This window comes from Pollicipes pollicipes, unplaced genomic scaffold (genome assembly GCF_011947565.3).
Source record: "Pollicipes pollicipes isolate AB1234 unplaced genomic scaffold, Ppol_2.1 Scaffold_6138;HRSCAF=7277_pilon_pilon_pilon, whole genome shotgun sequence".
Taxonomy (NCBI): Eukaryota; Metazoa; Arthropoda; class Thecostraca; order Pollicipedomorpha; family Pollicipedidae; genus Pollicipes; species Pollicipes pollicipes.
In genome coordinates, this window is record NW_023596818.1 from 29,293,825 (window position 1) to 29,308,492 (window position 14,668).

The following is a 14,668-nucleotide window of genomic DNA, read 5'->3' on the forward strand; positions in this document are numbered from 1 at the left end:
CCGCCTACTGCATGCTGCTTTGCAGCCAATGTGTTGTACCGTGGTAAGATGACGTCACCTTTGACAGCCACATTTCGACTGGCGCAAGCTGTCATCACCGTCAAAACTTTCTAATGGCGACAGTACCAGAGCAAGATGGTGGATGGCAACTACAGCAACGTTTGCATTCTTTTCGTGAGACAGACCGCAAACACACCCTCTTCCCTTGTGTGCTATTGCCCCTTGCCTTTGGTGCCTGCTGCCATCTGTCGCCAGCGAGCTGAAACACCCCGATAACCGAGACCGCTACTGATAACGATTGGCCACTACACAGCGTCATTTCTGCAGCAGAGCAGTGCACGGTAGGCGGCTTGAAACAAACCCATCTACACAATTGGTTGCGAAGATTACACTCATACTAAGCAGTATAGATTGGAATGTTTTTAGGGATGTTTTGAACGCGGCTCACGCCACGTCTTTTTGTACCTAGTTGTCAGTTATGTTCGAGTCATGGCGAATGCAGCTAAACTATGGTTAGGCAGCTTCTTGCTAACCGACGAACAGCTCGCGCACGAACATTAAGCCTCACTGTCGGCGTATCGATTCCAGCGCTGTGTCGTGCTGGGACGGGCGCTGGGCGCTCCGGCGTAGTTGGTGCCGTCTGTGCGGGTGGGAGAGCGGTGCTCGGGGTCGGCGGCCGTCGATACGGTGAGCATGGCGGGGAGGCAGCTCCTGCTCATCGTTACCCTGCTGTCAATATCAAAATTCAGTGATGGATACGTCGAAGCCGTTGGAGCGAGTGTTGATACGCCACAGCCTCGCTCAGAACCTCAGGTAGCGATGGTTTGCGATCAGGCGTCGCTGTACCACAACCAGTACATGGACTCCGCCGGACGCTGGGTCACAGATCTGGCTCACCAAGACGGCTGTCTTCAGAACAAGGACGCCATTCTGGACTATTGCAAAAAGCTGTACCCGAAGCTGGAGGTGACCAACATCGTTGAATCGACTCACTCCTTCATGATCGATGACTGGTGCAAGGTTGGACATGAAGAATGCAAGGAGTCATACTGGGTCAAGCCTTACAGATGCCTGGAAGGGAAATTCCAGTCAGACGCTTTATTGGTTCCTGAACCATGCCAATTTGACCATATCCACAATGGGTCTTGGTGTTGGGATTTTGATAAGTGGAACATGACTGCAGACAAGGCGTGCCGTGAGCGCAGAATGAATCTGAGAACCTTTGCTATGCTGCTTCCTTGCGGCACCGACATATTCACTGGTGTCGAATTTGTCTGCTGCCCGAAGGAAAACGACCCCACCCCGAAACCCCAGCCATTCGAGAAGAACTACCCGCCTCAGCTGACGTCCGAGATCAACATCGACGCTGAGGAGATCACTCTGGAGCCAGATAATGAAACTGTGGAGACCACCCGGGACCCTTACTTGACCCGATTCGACCCGCGAGTCGAGCATGACGCCTTCAGGGCGGCCGAAAAGCGTCTGGAGACGGCGCAGAGAAGGAAGATGAAGAGGATCATGCACAAGTGGACTGAGCTGGAGGAAAAGTACCAGAAGATAAAAGCCAGCAACCCGGCAGAGGCAGACAAGTTCAAACTGAAGATGACAGCCCACTTCCAGAAGCTGATGAATGAGCTCAAAGACCAGGGCTCAGCGGAAAAACAGCAGCTGGTTGGCCTTCACCAGCAGCGGATCGTCGCTCACATCAATGAACGAAAGAAGGACAGCAGGTCGTGCTTTATCCGTGCGCTGAATGAGAAACCACCGCAGACCAGTTCGGTACACAAGTGCCTGAGTCGGTTTGTGCGAGCCCTGTACAAGGACCGGCACCATACCATCTCCCACTTCCGGCACCTCCTTTCCACCGACCCAGAGGCGGCCAGCGACCAGCAGGCCGCCACAGTCCAGCACCTTCGTGACATTGACCTCATGGTCAACGACAGCGTGCACATGCTGGACCGCTACCCGTCCATCAAGGTGAAGATTCTACCGGAGCTGTCTCAGACGCTGGGTGAGCTGCGTCGCCAGGACTCGACGCCGGCCGAGCTGACGTCTGGCCTCTCGCTGGATGCCGCTGCCGAGGTCCAGGACATGGTCCGCAAGGCGGCCGACGACCGGGCCACCAAGCAGCGCATCCTCGCAGACGAGCGGCGCGCACGTGACGCCAAGCAGGCCACCAACCAGGAGGCGCGCCAGGAGATGCGGCGTGTGGAGGCTTCGGCCGGCCACCCGGTGGACGACTTCGACCCGGAGACGATGGAAGACGAGGCGGTGGGCCGGACCGAGGCGGCCATGGCCGAAAGACGCGTCCAGCCGATCCTTTCGCACGCCCAGTCGCACGAGCACACGCAGGGCGAGGCGACTTACCGCGTGCGTCGCCCGGCGAGCGGAGGCGGCGGGCGCGGTCTCTACTTCACCGTGGCGCTGGCCAGCATCGCGCTCACCGTGGCGCTGGTGGCGGGCGTGCTCACGCTGCGACGCCGCCAGCGAGCGCCGCGCAACCTCGGCTTCGTCGAGGTCGACCAGGCGGCCGCGCCCGAGGAGCCGCACGTGGCCCAGATGCAGGTCAACGGCTATGAGAATCCCACCTACCGATACTTTGAGAGCAAATGAAGGCACCAGCCGGGGACGGCACTGCAGCAATCGACAGTGTGTCTGCAAGGTGTGCGCTGCCCCCAGCGGCCGCAGGCGTTTCTGTTTGATGGTTGAGCGTTTCCTCATAAATGGACATCAAACAAAAGGTTATTGGTCGGCCATCATAAGTGTATATAAACGTACCTTGTGTATACGCTTCGGTTTGACACTGTGAATCGCGGTAGCTAGCGTGCATTTTAGACGTGATGTATGCGGCTATATATCCGAATGAGATTATACCACGTATATGTGATGTGCCATGCTTTGATGTCCTATCCATTGTTTCTAGTTATATTTCCTGGCGATGACGATGTGCCACGGAATTTCAGCTTTACCTCGTTAGCTCGCTTGCCAGTATTGAGACCGGCAGGGCTTTACGTTACGTGTACTGTATAACCCGCACCGGCCCTCTCGAGGGCAGCTGTTTGAAACATTCCTTGTGCTCCTCCTCCTATTCGTTCGCAATGTCTCCCGTACTCTGTAAGTGCGTGATGTGACGTACCCGAGGCCGGTGCCCACGGGCGGTGCTATTCTGGGGGCCAGCGCCCTCCGCTCGGCCTGGACCGCGTTCGCGGGTGTCGAACTGGTCCAGACGAGGTCGGGTCCCGTGTCCCGACAGACACCTCTAGTCAGCTGGCCGACGTCATAGTCTGTTCGAGAGACAAACAGCTGTGAGCACCGCGAATAAAGCAGCTAGATTTGGAGTGGCGTTGTGTAAGCGGCCGCCGTCCAGCTACCGACGCTGGTTTGCGGTGATGAGCGGCGCTCGACTGGCTGTCCGCCCTGAATCAGCGGCGAACGGTCCGTCATCGGGGTCAGTAAAGTGGCGGCTGCCCCGGCCGTAGCCGGCGGTACCGGCGGCCCTGGGCCGCGTTATCGACCGCGCCGCCCGGCCCGCCGGCTTTACAAGCTGACTCACCGCCGGGCGTCTGAGGTGTCGGCATCGAGCGCTCGCCGCCTCCCTGCGGCTCCTGTAGCGCAGCCCGGATCACCGCCTCCGCCCCGCCTCCCTGCGGCTCCTGTGGCGCAGCCCGGACCACCGCCTCCGCTCCGCCCCCCCCCCCCCCCCCCCTGCGGTTCCCATGGCGCAGCTCGGGCCGCCGTCTCCCTCTCTGCCTCCCTGCGGCTCCTGCGGCGTAGCCCGGGCCGCCGCCGCTTCCCTACGGCTCCTGTGGCACAGCTCGGGCCGCCGCCTCCCCTCCGCCTCCGCGCGGTTCCTGTGTTGCAGCCTGGACTGCCGACGCAGGTGCCTCCCTGAGGCTGTATGCTGCAGCTCGGGCGGCCTCTCTCCCCTCCCCGCCACGCCGCAGTCCCTTCGACGCGCTCGGATTACCGCTGCACCACCGCTGCCGTTGCCCGCGGGTCTTATTGCACCGTTCAGCCTTGCGGTGGCCACTTCAGCTCACTGAGTAAGCTGACCGGCTGCCAGCCGCCGCCGCCAGCCGCCGCCAGACGACTGCTCTGTCGACCTGGATGAGCTGGGCTGAAAACCGGAGCGGGTGACGTCACTCGGGCCAGGTCCGGCGAGCTCACTCCGTGGCGTGTTCCGCCGTCATTCCCATTCAGGGTTAGTGCCACCAGTCAAGACTCGGGCATGGGGCGTATTCATGAATGCACCGGTCCGCCCCGAGCCGCGGCTCGATCCAGTCTGCTGCCCACACTAATATACTGCGGCCGATGGGCGGGGTCATGGGACGTCGCGGGAAGGCCAGACCAGCGGGAGGGATGGGGAGAATTGCAAAGCGGCATCGCTTGTTACGAACGCATTACTGCACACAGGTTTGCAGTTAATTTCCAAATGATGACTGAATCACTTATTTTATTGCAGATTATTCTAGATTTTGTTACCCAGTCCGGATTGAAACCAGTTTTTATTGGCAATAATTCCCTTTCAATACTGTCGGATATTTAGTTACCTGAATGGCCATCCTCTGGATCTGGCATCTATTCAACCCAGAAATCTGGTCTATGGGCATAAAATGCTTGATATGGGTCTGAAACGTCACATACATATCAATTATTTCGGAACATTAAATCCAAAAATACTTTATCAAGGGCACGCTGAACAGATAGCAATACCCTCTCTAGCTACAAATGCACTAGCCTTTAGCTTTAACCCCTGTTGGCTTTTAGTTCTTATGTTTACGTGCCGCTGAGGGTTTACGCCCTTAAGCATCAGGCGTGGCCGTAGGGCGTGACTTCCTTGACGTTCTGGCGGCCGTGCGCTTCCAGCTGGCCAGCCGGCCGCCGCGCTGTGGTTGCGCGCGCGAAGCGGAAACGCAGGAGCAGTAAGTACCTCACGGTATTTTTGCATTGACCAAGCTTTGCTACAAGTTTGACCTAATGTTAAATTGGGCATCGTGATGCAATTAGCGAATGGGTTTTAATACGGATCAATATATTTGAATCCTGATTATGATAAGAACATCAACTAAAAGTCGTAGGACATCTTAAAAAGGCCCGAAACCAGGACAAGTGCTTTGCCTTCGATGGCTTCCTCAGTTTCTGTATTTCCAAGTAACAGCTTCTTATCAACTAACAAAACGATGAAGCGGGTTTTTACATCTTAGACAATCTTGCTGGAAATAACTTTCAGATCCAGACCATGTTCACGTACACCAGAACGACTCATGCAAAAAACACGTGAAAAATCGCATGAGATGAGCAAACACTGGGCGAATAGCATAAAGGATGACGATGGCATCAAGAGGAGACACCAGTGGGATGGTGGGTGATAAAAGCTGCCGCGATGATGCACGCTTGTTAAGGTTTGGTTTGTAATGATACATGGTCATTTATCCAGCGTTTTTTTTTTTAGCTCCGCCATATCTTATCAGGCACGGAAGATCGTCGTGGTGAGTCTTTCTGGTGAGATCGAATCCGTGGGCGGTTTCCTTTCTAATACGACTGTCGAGAGACGTAAATGACGCGTTGCCTCACTATTTCAGGAGGATTTCTTAACAGGTACCTACAATACGCCTGCTATCTTGTAGGTGGCGGTGCGCGTTGGGCACCTGCCCACGACCCCACGCGCAGCGTTATCTACGAGATAACATGCCAGCTGTGTTTCCTGGGTAAAAAAACCCTCCTACATTGGTAAGACAGGACGGAACGCGAGTCCATCAGTTAGGACTCCATCGCCTCATCCCTGGGCTACCTCGCGGCGGGCCGACCGGTCGCAACTATATATATCCTATTATATACACATATATATATATATATATGCATATATATATATATATATATATATATATATATATATATATATACATCCTACAAGCAGCGGCGGCAAGCAGCCTGCTGGGGCCATTCGAAGCCGGCAAAGTCTCACATACCACCAAAACGCTGAGCCCGCGCGCATCGTTTACGTCACTCCCCGGGACGGCTTCCTGTGGCTTCAACGAGGGAGCGTCCTATGATCGCGCTGCCGCGGGAGCTCTCGCTACGGCGTGCTCAGGGCAGTCCTGCTCTCCTGCGTCGTGTTCTTCCCCCCCCCCCCCCTCCCTCTGCCTATGTTTCCGGGTCGATACAGGGGCTGAGCAGGCTGGCCGGCCGCCCACGAGGGCCGGCGCCGGCAGTCAGCTGACTGGTGGACGAGGACGCCCGCGGTCAAGGTCTCGCGGTCAAGGTCGCTGAGCGCGGCGACCGAGTGCAGCGGCGGTGATCTAGTCGGGTCAGGGCATTCCTGAAGATCGAAGTGGCCAGCTGGAGGGGCGCCAATGTCAAGGTCACGTCCCGCGGCCACAGCGATCGGCGGTAGGAGCCGTGGCAGATGTCGCAGTGGCAGATGTCGTGGGTCAGCTGCAGGCGCTGCGGCAACGACAAGCGTCTAGATAGCATGGCAAAATGCTAGCCCGCGTAGAATCTCGGAATGACAGCTGGGTGTTGACAGACCGGGATGTAGCAGTGCGCACCGGCGGGCAAGGGGGCACACTTGGGAATTCCTCCCGCTGTCGCGCTGCGTCGGTACGTACCTCATTCACAGCAGTGATGATGAACTGTATGATTCAAACTAGAAAATATTTGAGGACAGTGAGGAGTAATTAACATAGTATAAACCAAAAAGATCACTACCGGAAAATCAATGCAGGAGAAGATCACTGCAAAGAAGATCACTGCACGAAGTATGAGATCTTTTGGCATTTATCTCATTCGCCACAAGCGTGCAGTCAGTCCTGTATACACTTCCTCCATCTGCGGGAAATTAGAGACGCACCGCTCTCAATACAAAACGGACTTGCCCGGACAGCGGCTGCCACTCCGTAATTTCCTTAAGCGTATTGGAACCAGCTGGCAGAGCGTATATATCAAGCATACGCCCAAGTGTGCGGATGCCGGTAGGTGGGAAGGAAAATAAAGACCGTATCATTACACTAATGCCAAATAGGAAAAAAAACAGCAAAAAGTCAAATGTCTACGATGCACAAGCTTATTACAAGTTATATACAAGGTGCCTACTAAGGCGCTAGCAGGACACATTTAACACTAAATAATTGAGTAATACATCGGCATGTCATTTCTTTATTATTGATTATTACTCATTGGACAAAGCCGAGTCATGAAATGGCGATGAACAAAGGCATCCGTCTTTCTTTGGATGTGGTGAGTTGCTGTAAAAACAACAATAGATCCTGACGTCTACTGTTGTATCCACTGGGACCTCATTAAAAACACCTCAGCTAGGTGCGGCTTTTGAAAGCATTTCCACAAATGGATCCGCATGTTATAGAGCGTAGATGGATACGCCAACAGAAATACCAATCTACCAACTGCACAAGTAACGCCGAAAGGGTTTCTCTCGACCTCCCACTTCATTACAGGGTGACCTTAAAGAGGGATGCTCTTTAAACTGTTTTCTATTTTTGTTCGCTTTGCAACCCCCAGCCGATAGAGTAATACATGATCAACAATCTAAAGGCGTTGAAAACGTTCAGGCTGCAAATGCCAATATCAAGCCAACAGCATACATTGACGACGTATCTATGGTGAAGACGAATCATCAGCCTCCCTGTCCAGGTAAACTGAAGTGTTAAACGTTTTGAATCTAGTTCCTATCTCCAATGGATTAAGAAAAAAACAAGAACCCTTTGGATAGGAATTGACGCCCCCAAAAAGAGCCCGTAGGCTTAGAGCTGGGCCTGAAATATAGCCAAGTTTTAAAATTACTGGGGGCATCTCTATCAGACGACTCGGGAATAGATACCATGAATTTGAACGACAAATACAAGATGGCAGTTCCTTAAAATACGGCATCATGGTTACAAATGGGCCCTTTTGCTCGTAATGCATCTAAAGGCAGTGCAACTGAAGCCCACAGTGCATGAAATGAGAGACACAAAGAAAGCTATTTTCTGGTCCATGGGGGGGGGGGGGGTAATAACAGGACTAAGGTATAGAACGTAACAATGAAGGCCAAACACAAAGCTGTAACGAATGGCAATGACAGGTAACGAATGTTTCATTGCATGCTGGCAATTTGGAAGTAACGGATTAAGAAATTCATAAACCCCGATGGGAACCCAAAGTGGAAATTTGTTGTGAGAGCAGCATCGGCAAACTAACTTACGAATACTGATACACAAGTACACGGAAACGTGGGAGGAGGCAATAGGAGCAGCTCGTCCACAACTTGGGAGCTAGGGGGTAGACCCCGTCCCGAACTTGGAGGGCCTGTGGAGGGCCCATTCTGGTTAAGTAATGGCCGATTCTGAACAATACAGGCATGATGTACGCCTGCAAAAGTCCATTCTGATCTGTCAATGGCTCATTCTGCTCTTTATAGGATCCAACTCTAACCAAAAGAGGAGGGCGCTTCTAAGCTTGTAGAGGACCCACTCTGACCTACAGAGGGTCCATTATCGGCTGCTGAGGGCCAATTTTGGCCTCTGCACGGCCCATTCTCGCCTGCAAAGAGCCCATTCTGACCTGTGGAAGGTCTGCCACCGACTGTACGTGACCTTTTCTGGCATGAAAAGACCCACTCAGGTTTGTACTGTCTGTGGAGTACCCATTCAGGCCTGTAGAGGAGCCATTACTAGCTATGGAGGCCCTTTCTGACCCGTACAGTGTCCACCCTGATTAGTAAAGGGTCCTTTATTGACTGCAGCAAGCCTATTTTGGCCTGTAGAGGCCCATTCTGACCAGCAGAGAGCCCATTATTGACTTATGGAGCTCATTCTGAACGATAGAGGGTCATGACCTGTAGAGGGCCCATTCTGGCCTGTAGAGGGTCATTCCGGCCCGTAGAGGGCCCATTCTGACATGTGAAGGGCATTTTATTAATTACCGAGGGCCTATTCTGGACTGTAGAGGGGCTCACTCAGGCCTATAGATGGCCCACACCGGCCTGTTAAGAGCCCGTTCTGGCCTAACGGGGAACGATCCTGACCAGTAGAGGTCTACAGACCGGCATGAAATCCTCTTTCCAGCTTTTGAAAATTAAACATTAGCTATGTAGCCGTTGAATGAGAGGAAACAATCTTAAAGAAAGTGGTTGTCAGCCCTCAGTTTGGGAGGCCTTTCATTTTCCGAGATTCTTTACATATGCCCAGGAAAACATTACATATGCTCCGAGGAAAAACGGTCAAGTCTGTCCAGCAGACATTCTACAGAATTTTCAAGGACAATGCGTTTTATTTGCTCATATTAAACACAAAGGAAGCACATATTTGAAGAGCACATACTCGTACGGTGGGCATCTGGATATTTGAGAAATTGTGGGTGTTATGTCTAAAACTATTCACCGTCGCTCTCAGGCTGGTTGCTAAGGAGTGATGCGTCCGGCGTTAATGGAACACACTGGACATTGCCATGGTAAACTTAATATGACCAGATAGTTCAGCACGTTTTGCCAGATTTACAATACGAATGCATCTTAGACAGTTCACCCGTATTTTCACAGCACCTTGCCAGCTTCCTTCCCACGGTTATGCTGACGGCTCGGCCAGCCACGGCCTCGGCCGTGATCGCAGATGGAGTGACGCTGGAGGCGCCACGTCTGCCACATGTGGCATCCCACACCAGGCTCTTGCCGGGTGCGAACTGGACTATGGTCATCCCATCGGGTCTTCTACCGTCTCCCCGGTCAATGCCAGTAGGCTTCAGTACCTTTCCAGTAGGCTTTCCTATTCGCTCGTAAATGGTTTACGGGTGCAGCCAATTCAATCTTGGCTGCAGTTACTGCAGCTTCCCCCCATGCAACACGAGCCCCCACCCAGTCGCCGCCTCTTTAGCCTCAAGTAAACGTTATCTGGTACGACTTGCAGTCCGGACCCTAGGAATATATTCTTTGAAGTGATGTATAAATTTCACGAAAACCTGTTATTTTCCGGTTTCCGTCAACGCGCCAATCGCCGAACTTCAGCTGCACAGGCAAGGTCTCCATGACCAGCACGACTTCAACAGCGCGTTTCATCTGGCCTCATTTGGGATCATTGTCTCTCCATGCACGCACACAACTGGTCCTCACACGTGTATCTGTGTATCTGTGTATCTGTCGTGTATCTGTCGCGTATCGGCCATCCGTGCTGTCTGTTGAGCAAGCTTTTATACTTCCATAGGAATGTGTGCTTGAGAGTTTGCCAATATCAGCACAACCCGGCAGGAATATAGATCAAAATCGTCATGAATTACGGTTCAGCAGGGCGTCTGCACAATACACGAAAACGAGGGGCCCCAAGCGAGGGTATTGGGCGGTTTTGCGAGCACGTGCCCGTTATCAAATTTGTACGCACATTAACGCGAATTGAAGTACCTATTGTAAAGTTAAAGAGCGGGGTAAAAACATGCAAATAATTAGACTGAAAGGGTGCAATGTGTTTTTGTGCCATGCAATACATTTTGTGAGCCTATGGTGCGCTACAATGTATTTTTTTAGAGAAAAACTTAATATTTTAGTTGCACCCCCATTACCAAATCCTTCAAACGCCCCTGAAGAGAACTGACACTACTCGCGTAAGAATGATGAGGACGGCAAACGGTGGTGGAAAATGAGGCAAAGCCCACATACGGTGCATTTATCAAGCGTGCTATGGACTTCGCTTGTCCTGGCGGGGCAAGGAAAAACAGGTTCAAGCGGTATTACTCTTTTCCCTGCAAAGTAAACCCGTGCACTTAGAGGCCGCGGGCCGCAACATTTCACACTTAAGTCATTACAGCCATTACAGTCACTACAGTCATTAAGTCTCATGTAAGGCACTTCTTTGCTTTTATACGACAGTGACCTCGGACCCAATGGACCTTGCTATCGATAGCTTTCTGCGGGGGAAATTTAATTTTTTAGTCACGCTGTTTACTGCTCGCATATGTACACCGTTTGAGGCCATCTCGGACAACGGCACAAACTTGGTCGGTGCAAGTCGCGGGCTGCAGAGTCTTCTGCAAGAATTGGACCAACAAATCATTACCATGAGGACCGGCTATTTCAGCATCGTTGGAAGCCTCGCGTGGGCCCCACTTTAGTGCCGGTTGCGGCGGAGGACTCCGAGGAAGACCTTACGAGCTGCCATTTGAACGATGGAGGGCTGCAAACGGCCCTCTGCCGTGCGGAAGTGCTTCTGTATTCGAGAGACCCTTAACTGCAGCCTCATCCGACCCACATGCACGTCCTCTCCACTCACTCCTGCGTCGTTCTTGCTCGGCCACGTAATGCTTGACATCAGCTGGAAGGACGGAGAAACACCAGAAACCACAGGAAAACTGGCGTTAAGTCCAGCAGCTGAGTTGTGAGATTTGGCGCCGCTGGCTTTGGTGCGCTTCCACTAGCCACGCAACAAGCAAGGAAGGGGTGGACTGAGTGATCGCAAGATGTATTTGAAGGTGAAACGGTTTCGATCTCACACACGGTTGCCGTTTCACGGTTGCGGTTTGTCGTCTTGCCGGACGAATGGTGCGCAGAGAGAAAACGTGGAACATCAATTTTCGGCGTATCTCATCTTCAGCTGCAGAAAAGAAGAGGGAGAGGGAGCGAGAAAGAGTGAGATAGAGAGAGAGAGAGAGGGAGAGAGAGAGGGAAAGAGAGAGAAAGAGGGAGAGAAAGAGAGAGAGAGGGAAAGAGAGAGAAAGGGAGAGAAAGAGGGAGAGAGAAAGAGAGAGAGTGAGAGAGGGAGAGAGAGAGAGAGAGAGGGAGAGAGAGAAAGGGAGAGGGAGAGAGATAGAGAGTTAGAGAGAGAGAGAGGGGGGAGGAGACGGTACATGCTCCCGGCCAGTGTCAGAGCTCGACTCACTGTTGGAATTAAACTCAATCCCTCTCTCTTTCCCCCTCTCCCTCTCTCCCGCTCTCCCTCTCTCTCATTCTCCCTCCCTTCCTCGTTACGTCTTTCCATCGTTCTACACCTGAATGTCGCGACGACCGACAATTATTTATGCTCCCCGTCTGTTGTGTAGTGTACAATACTCGATCTCCAGGGCGACAAACGGCACGGAAAGGTCAGTTCCATTGTGCTTTCCCGGCTTAAGGTCACATCGTACCGTCCAGTCACAGCTTGGCTATCCCATGTAAAGACAATGGGCGGGGCCTGAAGTCCGCATCTCTGCGAACCCCGCTGCTTGGAAGCAGTCCTGGCGCATCTCATCATGCGGCGCGAGTTGTCATGGCGACCGTCGGTCTCGTCGGGCCGCAGTGGCGACTGGCCGGTCGCCTGTCTGCCGCCGTCGGCCACGCCCGTCCGCCGGCGGGCGCCGACAACGCTGCCCGAACCGACCGGCCGACGGCGCCGACGATGGATTTCCAGCCGACTCTGGGGTGACGCGTCGGCTCGGTCGGCCTCATCGACCGGGCGCGCCGGGCGGGCGGGCGGCGGCGGCGCCGGCGCCGACCGGCTCCCGCCGGCCGCCGCCGCCCGCTCCCCGCCAGCACCTGATATCCCCAGCCCCGTCAAAGGCGGCGAGCTGCCGGCTCGGCGCTGGGAGTCCCCGTGAGGCGGCCGGCGTCAACACGCAGCTGCTGCTGGTGGGCCGGCATGATGGCGTCCGTTCGGATGGAGCGCGGCGCTCCTGCCCGCCGCCGTCCCACTTTCCTGACGTCCACCCAGGGTACACCGGACGGTTTTGGGGATAGGGAAAGGGATATGGGAGACGGGAGGATGTCTCCAAGCTGGACATGGTGGTTGGGAAGTGAGCCATGGATCGCGTGACCTGGTGGGATGCCTCCTAACCTGACAACATGACGCGGACAACGGACGTCAAATCCATAAACGCAGCAAACGCAGTAGTGATGCATAAAAAAGTGTAGTGAATCCAACCAAACGTGGCATTCCAGTACGTCGTATATACTTCTATCAAAGGCATGACCAGGCCACCAGTCAGACCGGCAAGGGACAAGCGCTAAGAGCAACGTTGGGAACGGGGAACCGATGTTGTGAACCAGGCACATGTCTGGTCATAACACGCCAGCACGCCTGTCATTCAGCACGGAGTGTTGAGCGCGACAAAGCGGCACGTGCCGCTGCACGTGACCACTGCATGCGGACGCAGCCATGGGGCTGGGCCAACTCCGACACAAATTCGCAGACAGCTCGGACCCAGATTCAGGACGATCACAGCTCAAGTTGTTTTTGTTTTTTCAGAAATGATTACAATTGGTTCGTTGGAGATCTTAACTCAAATGTACGGGTTTGCACTCGCCAAGCTTAAAGCGCTAAATGCTGAATCCCAATTGAATTTATAGACCATTCGCTGCAGTCATGCACTTGCAGGCACGTTAAGCCTAGACGTGTGCCTCGTTCACAAATTGGGTCCATGATTCACAATGGTATCCAGACTTGTGTTATCTTGTGTACCCAGACTCGAGCTCAATTATCAAACGACTCGTGAGTCAATCGTTTTGGGCTAGTCGTGAGCTCAGTGGGCTTATTGGAAAAATGCCGCTATGAGCTGAATCACATCCTCCGTAAATTCCATGAACTGAATCGTGAGCCGGGCATTTCTAGCAATGTTCTGTCAGTAATTCACACGGCTCAAGCGAAAAAGGCAACATGTGGAAGCATAGCACGTCCATGACAAACTGTGGAAGCGTAACACGCCCATGACAAATTGTGGAAGCGTTGCACGCCCATGACAAATTGTGGAAGCGTAGCACGCCCATGACAAATTGTGGAAGCATAGCACGCCCATGACAAATTGTGGAAGTGTAGCACGCCCATGACAAATTGTGGAAGCGTAGCACGCCCATGACAAATTGTGGAAGCGTAGCACGCCCATGACAAATTGTGGAAGCATAGCACGTCCATGACAAATTAACAGACTATTCCAGAGTGTTAAAATGAACAGAATGCAGCATTAGTTAAGCTTTTTGCAAAATTAGCACGAAGTTCACTATCATAATTTCTAAACAGCAAACACAATACTGTTGCTCCTGATCTATGTTGATCTTTATGTTTCCATTTCTATATGTCTGTATGAATTCAAGGATATTTCATGATACAGACATCCTACATTCCTAGATATTACGCTAAAACCGGTGAAAGAATGGCTGCTACCCATGAAATTAAGGGCTAGTTATATGCCATCTATACAGACATGCACACGCAGATATACACGATATACATGTATGATAAGTGTATGATATAATACACGACATACATATATGAATGAGTCATATGGCTTACGAGTCATAATGCGATGGGCCAGAACTGAATCTGATCTTTGATTTTGCAAGCTGCATGACTCATGAGCCCAGCGATTAAATGCAGACAATGGGTCCGAGTTGAGATCAATCAAAACACTTGGAACAGCTGCGAGTCATGAGCTGAATTGGATTTCAAAATAAGTGAGTCGGTCATCAGCCGGCTAAAAGATTTGAGACAAACACAAGTCTGATGGCACCGACTTTTGACAAGACAGACACCCTGCATCACCACTCTGGAGTATAAGAATAGCTCGAAACATTAAGCACCGCAATTCCATCGTCATTCAGCATCACGGCGTCGTTTAACCGGCATCTCGCTATATTTCACTGTTCAACGGGTTACCCGCATGGGGAAATCCTTGCCGCCGACCTCCACGACTGCTGCCTGCGCGGAAAGTTGACCCTGAT

The 14,668-nt window shown here is 52.7% G+C and overlaps 1 protein-coding gene across 1 annotated transcript; it reads left to right on the top strand.

Moving 5' to 3' along the window:
* The first annotated feature begins 600 nt into the window (after window positions 1-600).
* Window positions 601-3,338, top strand: Appl (amyloid-beta-like protein). The gene has a single exon (XM_037229632.1). The coding sequence runs from the start codon at window positions 694-696 to the stop codon at window positions 2,611-2,613; it is 1,920 nt and encodes a 639-aa protein (XP_037085527.1). The 5' UTR covers window positions 601-693; the 3' UTR covers window positions 2,614-3,338.
* Window positions 3,339-14,668: the final 11,330 nt, after the last annotated feature.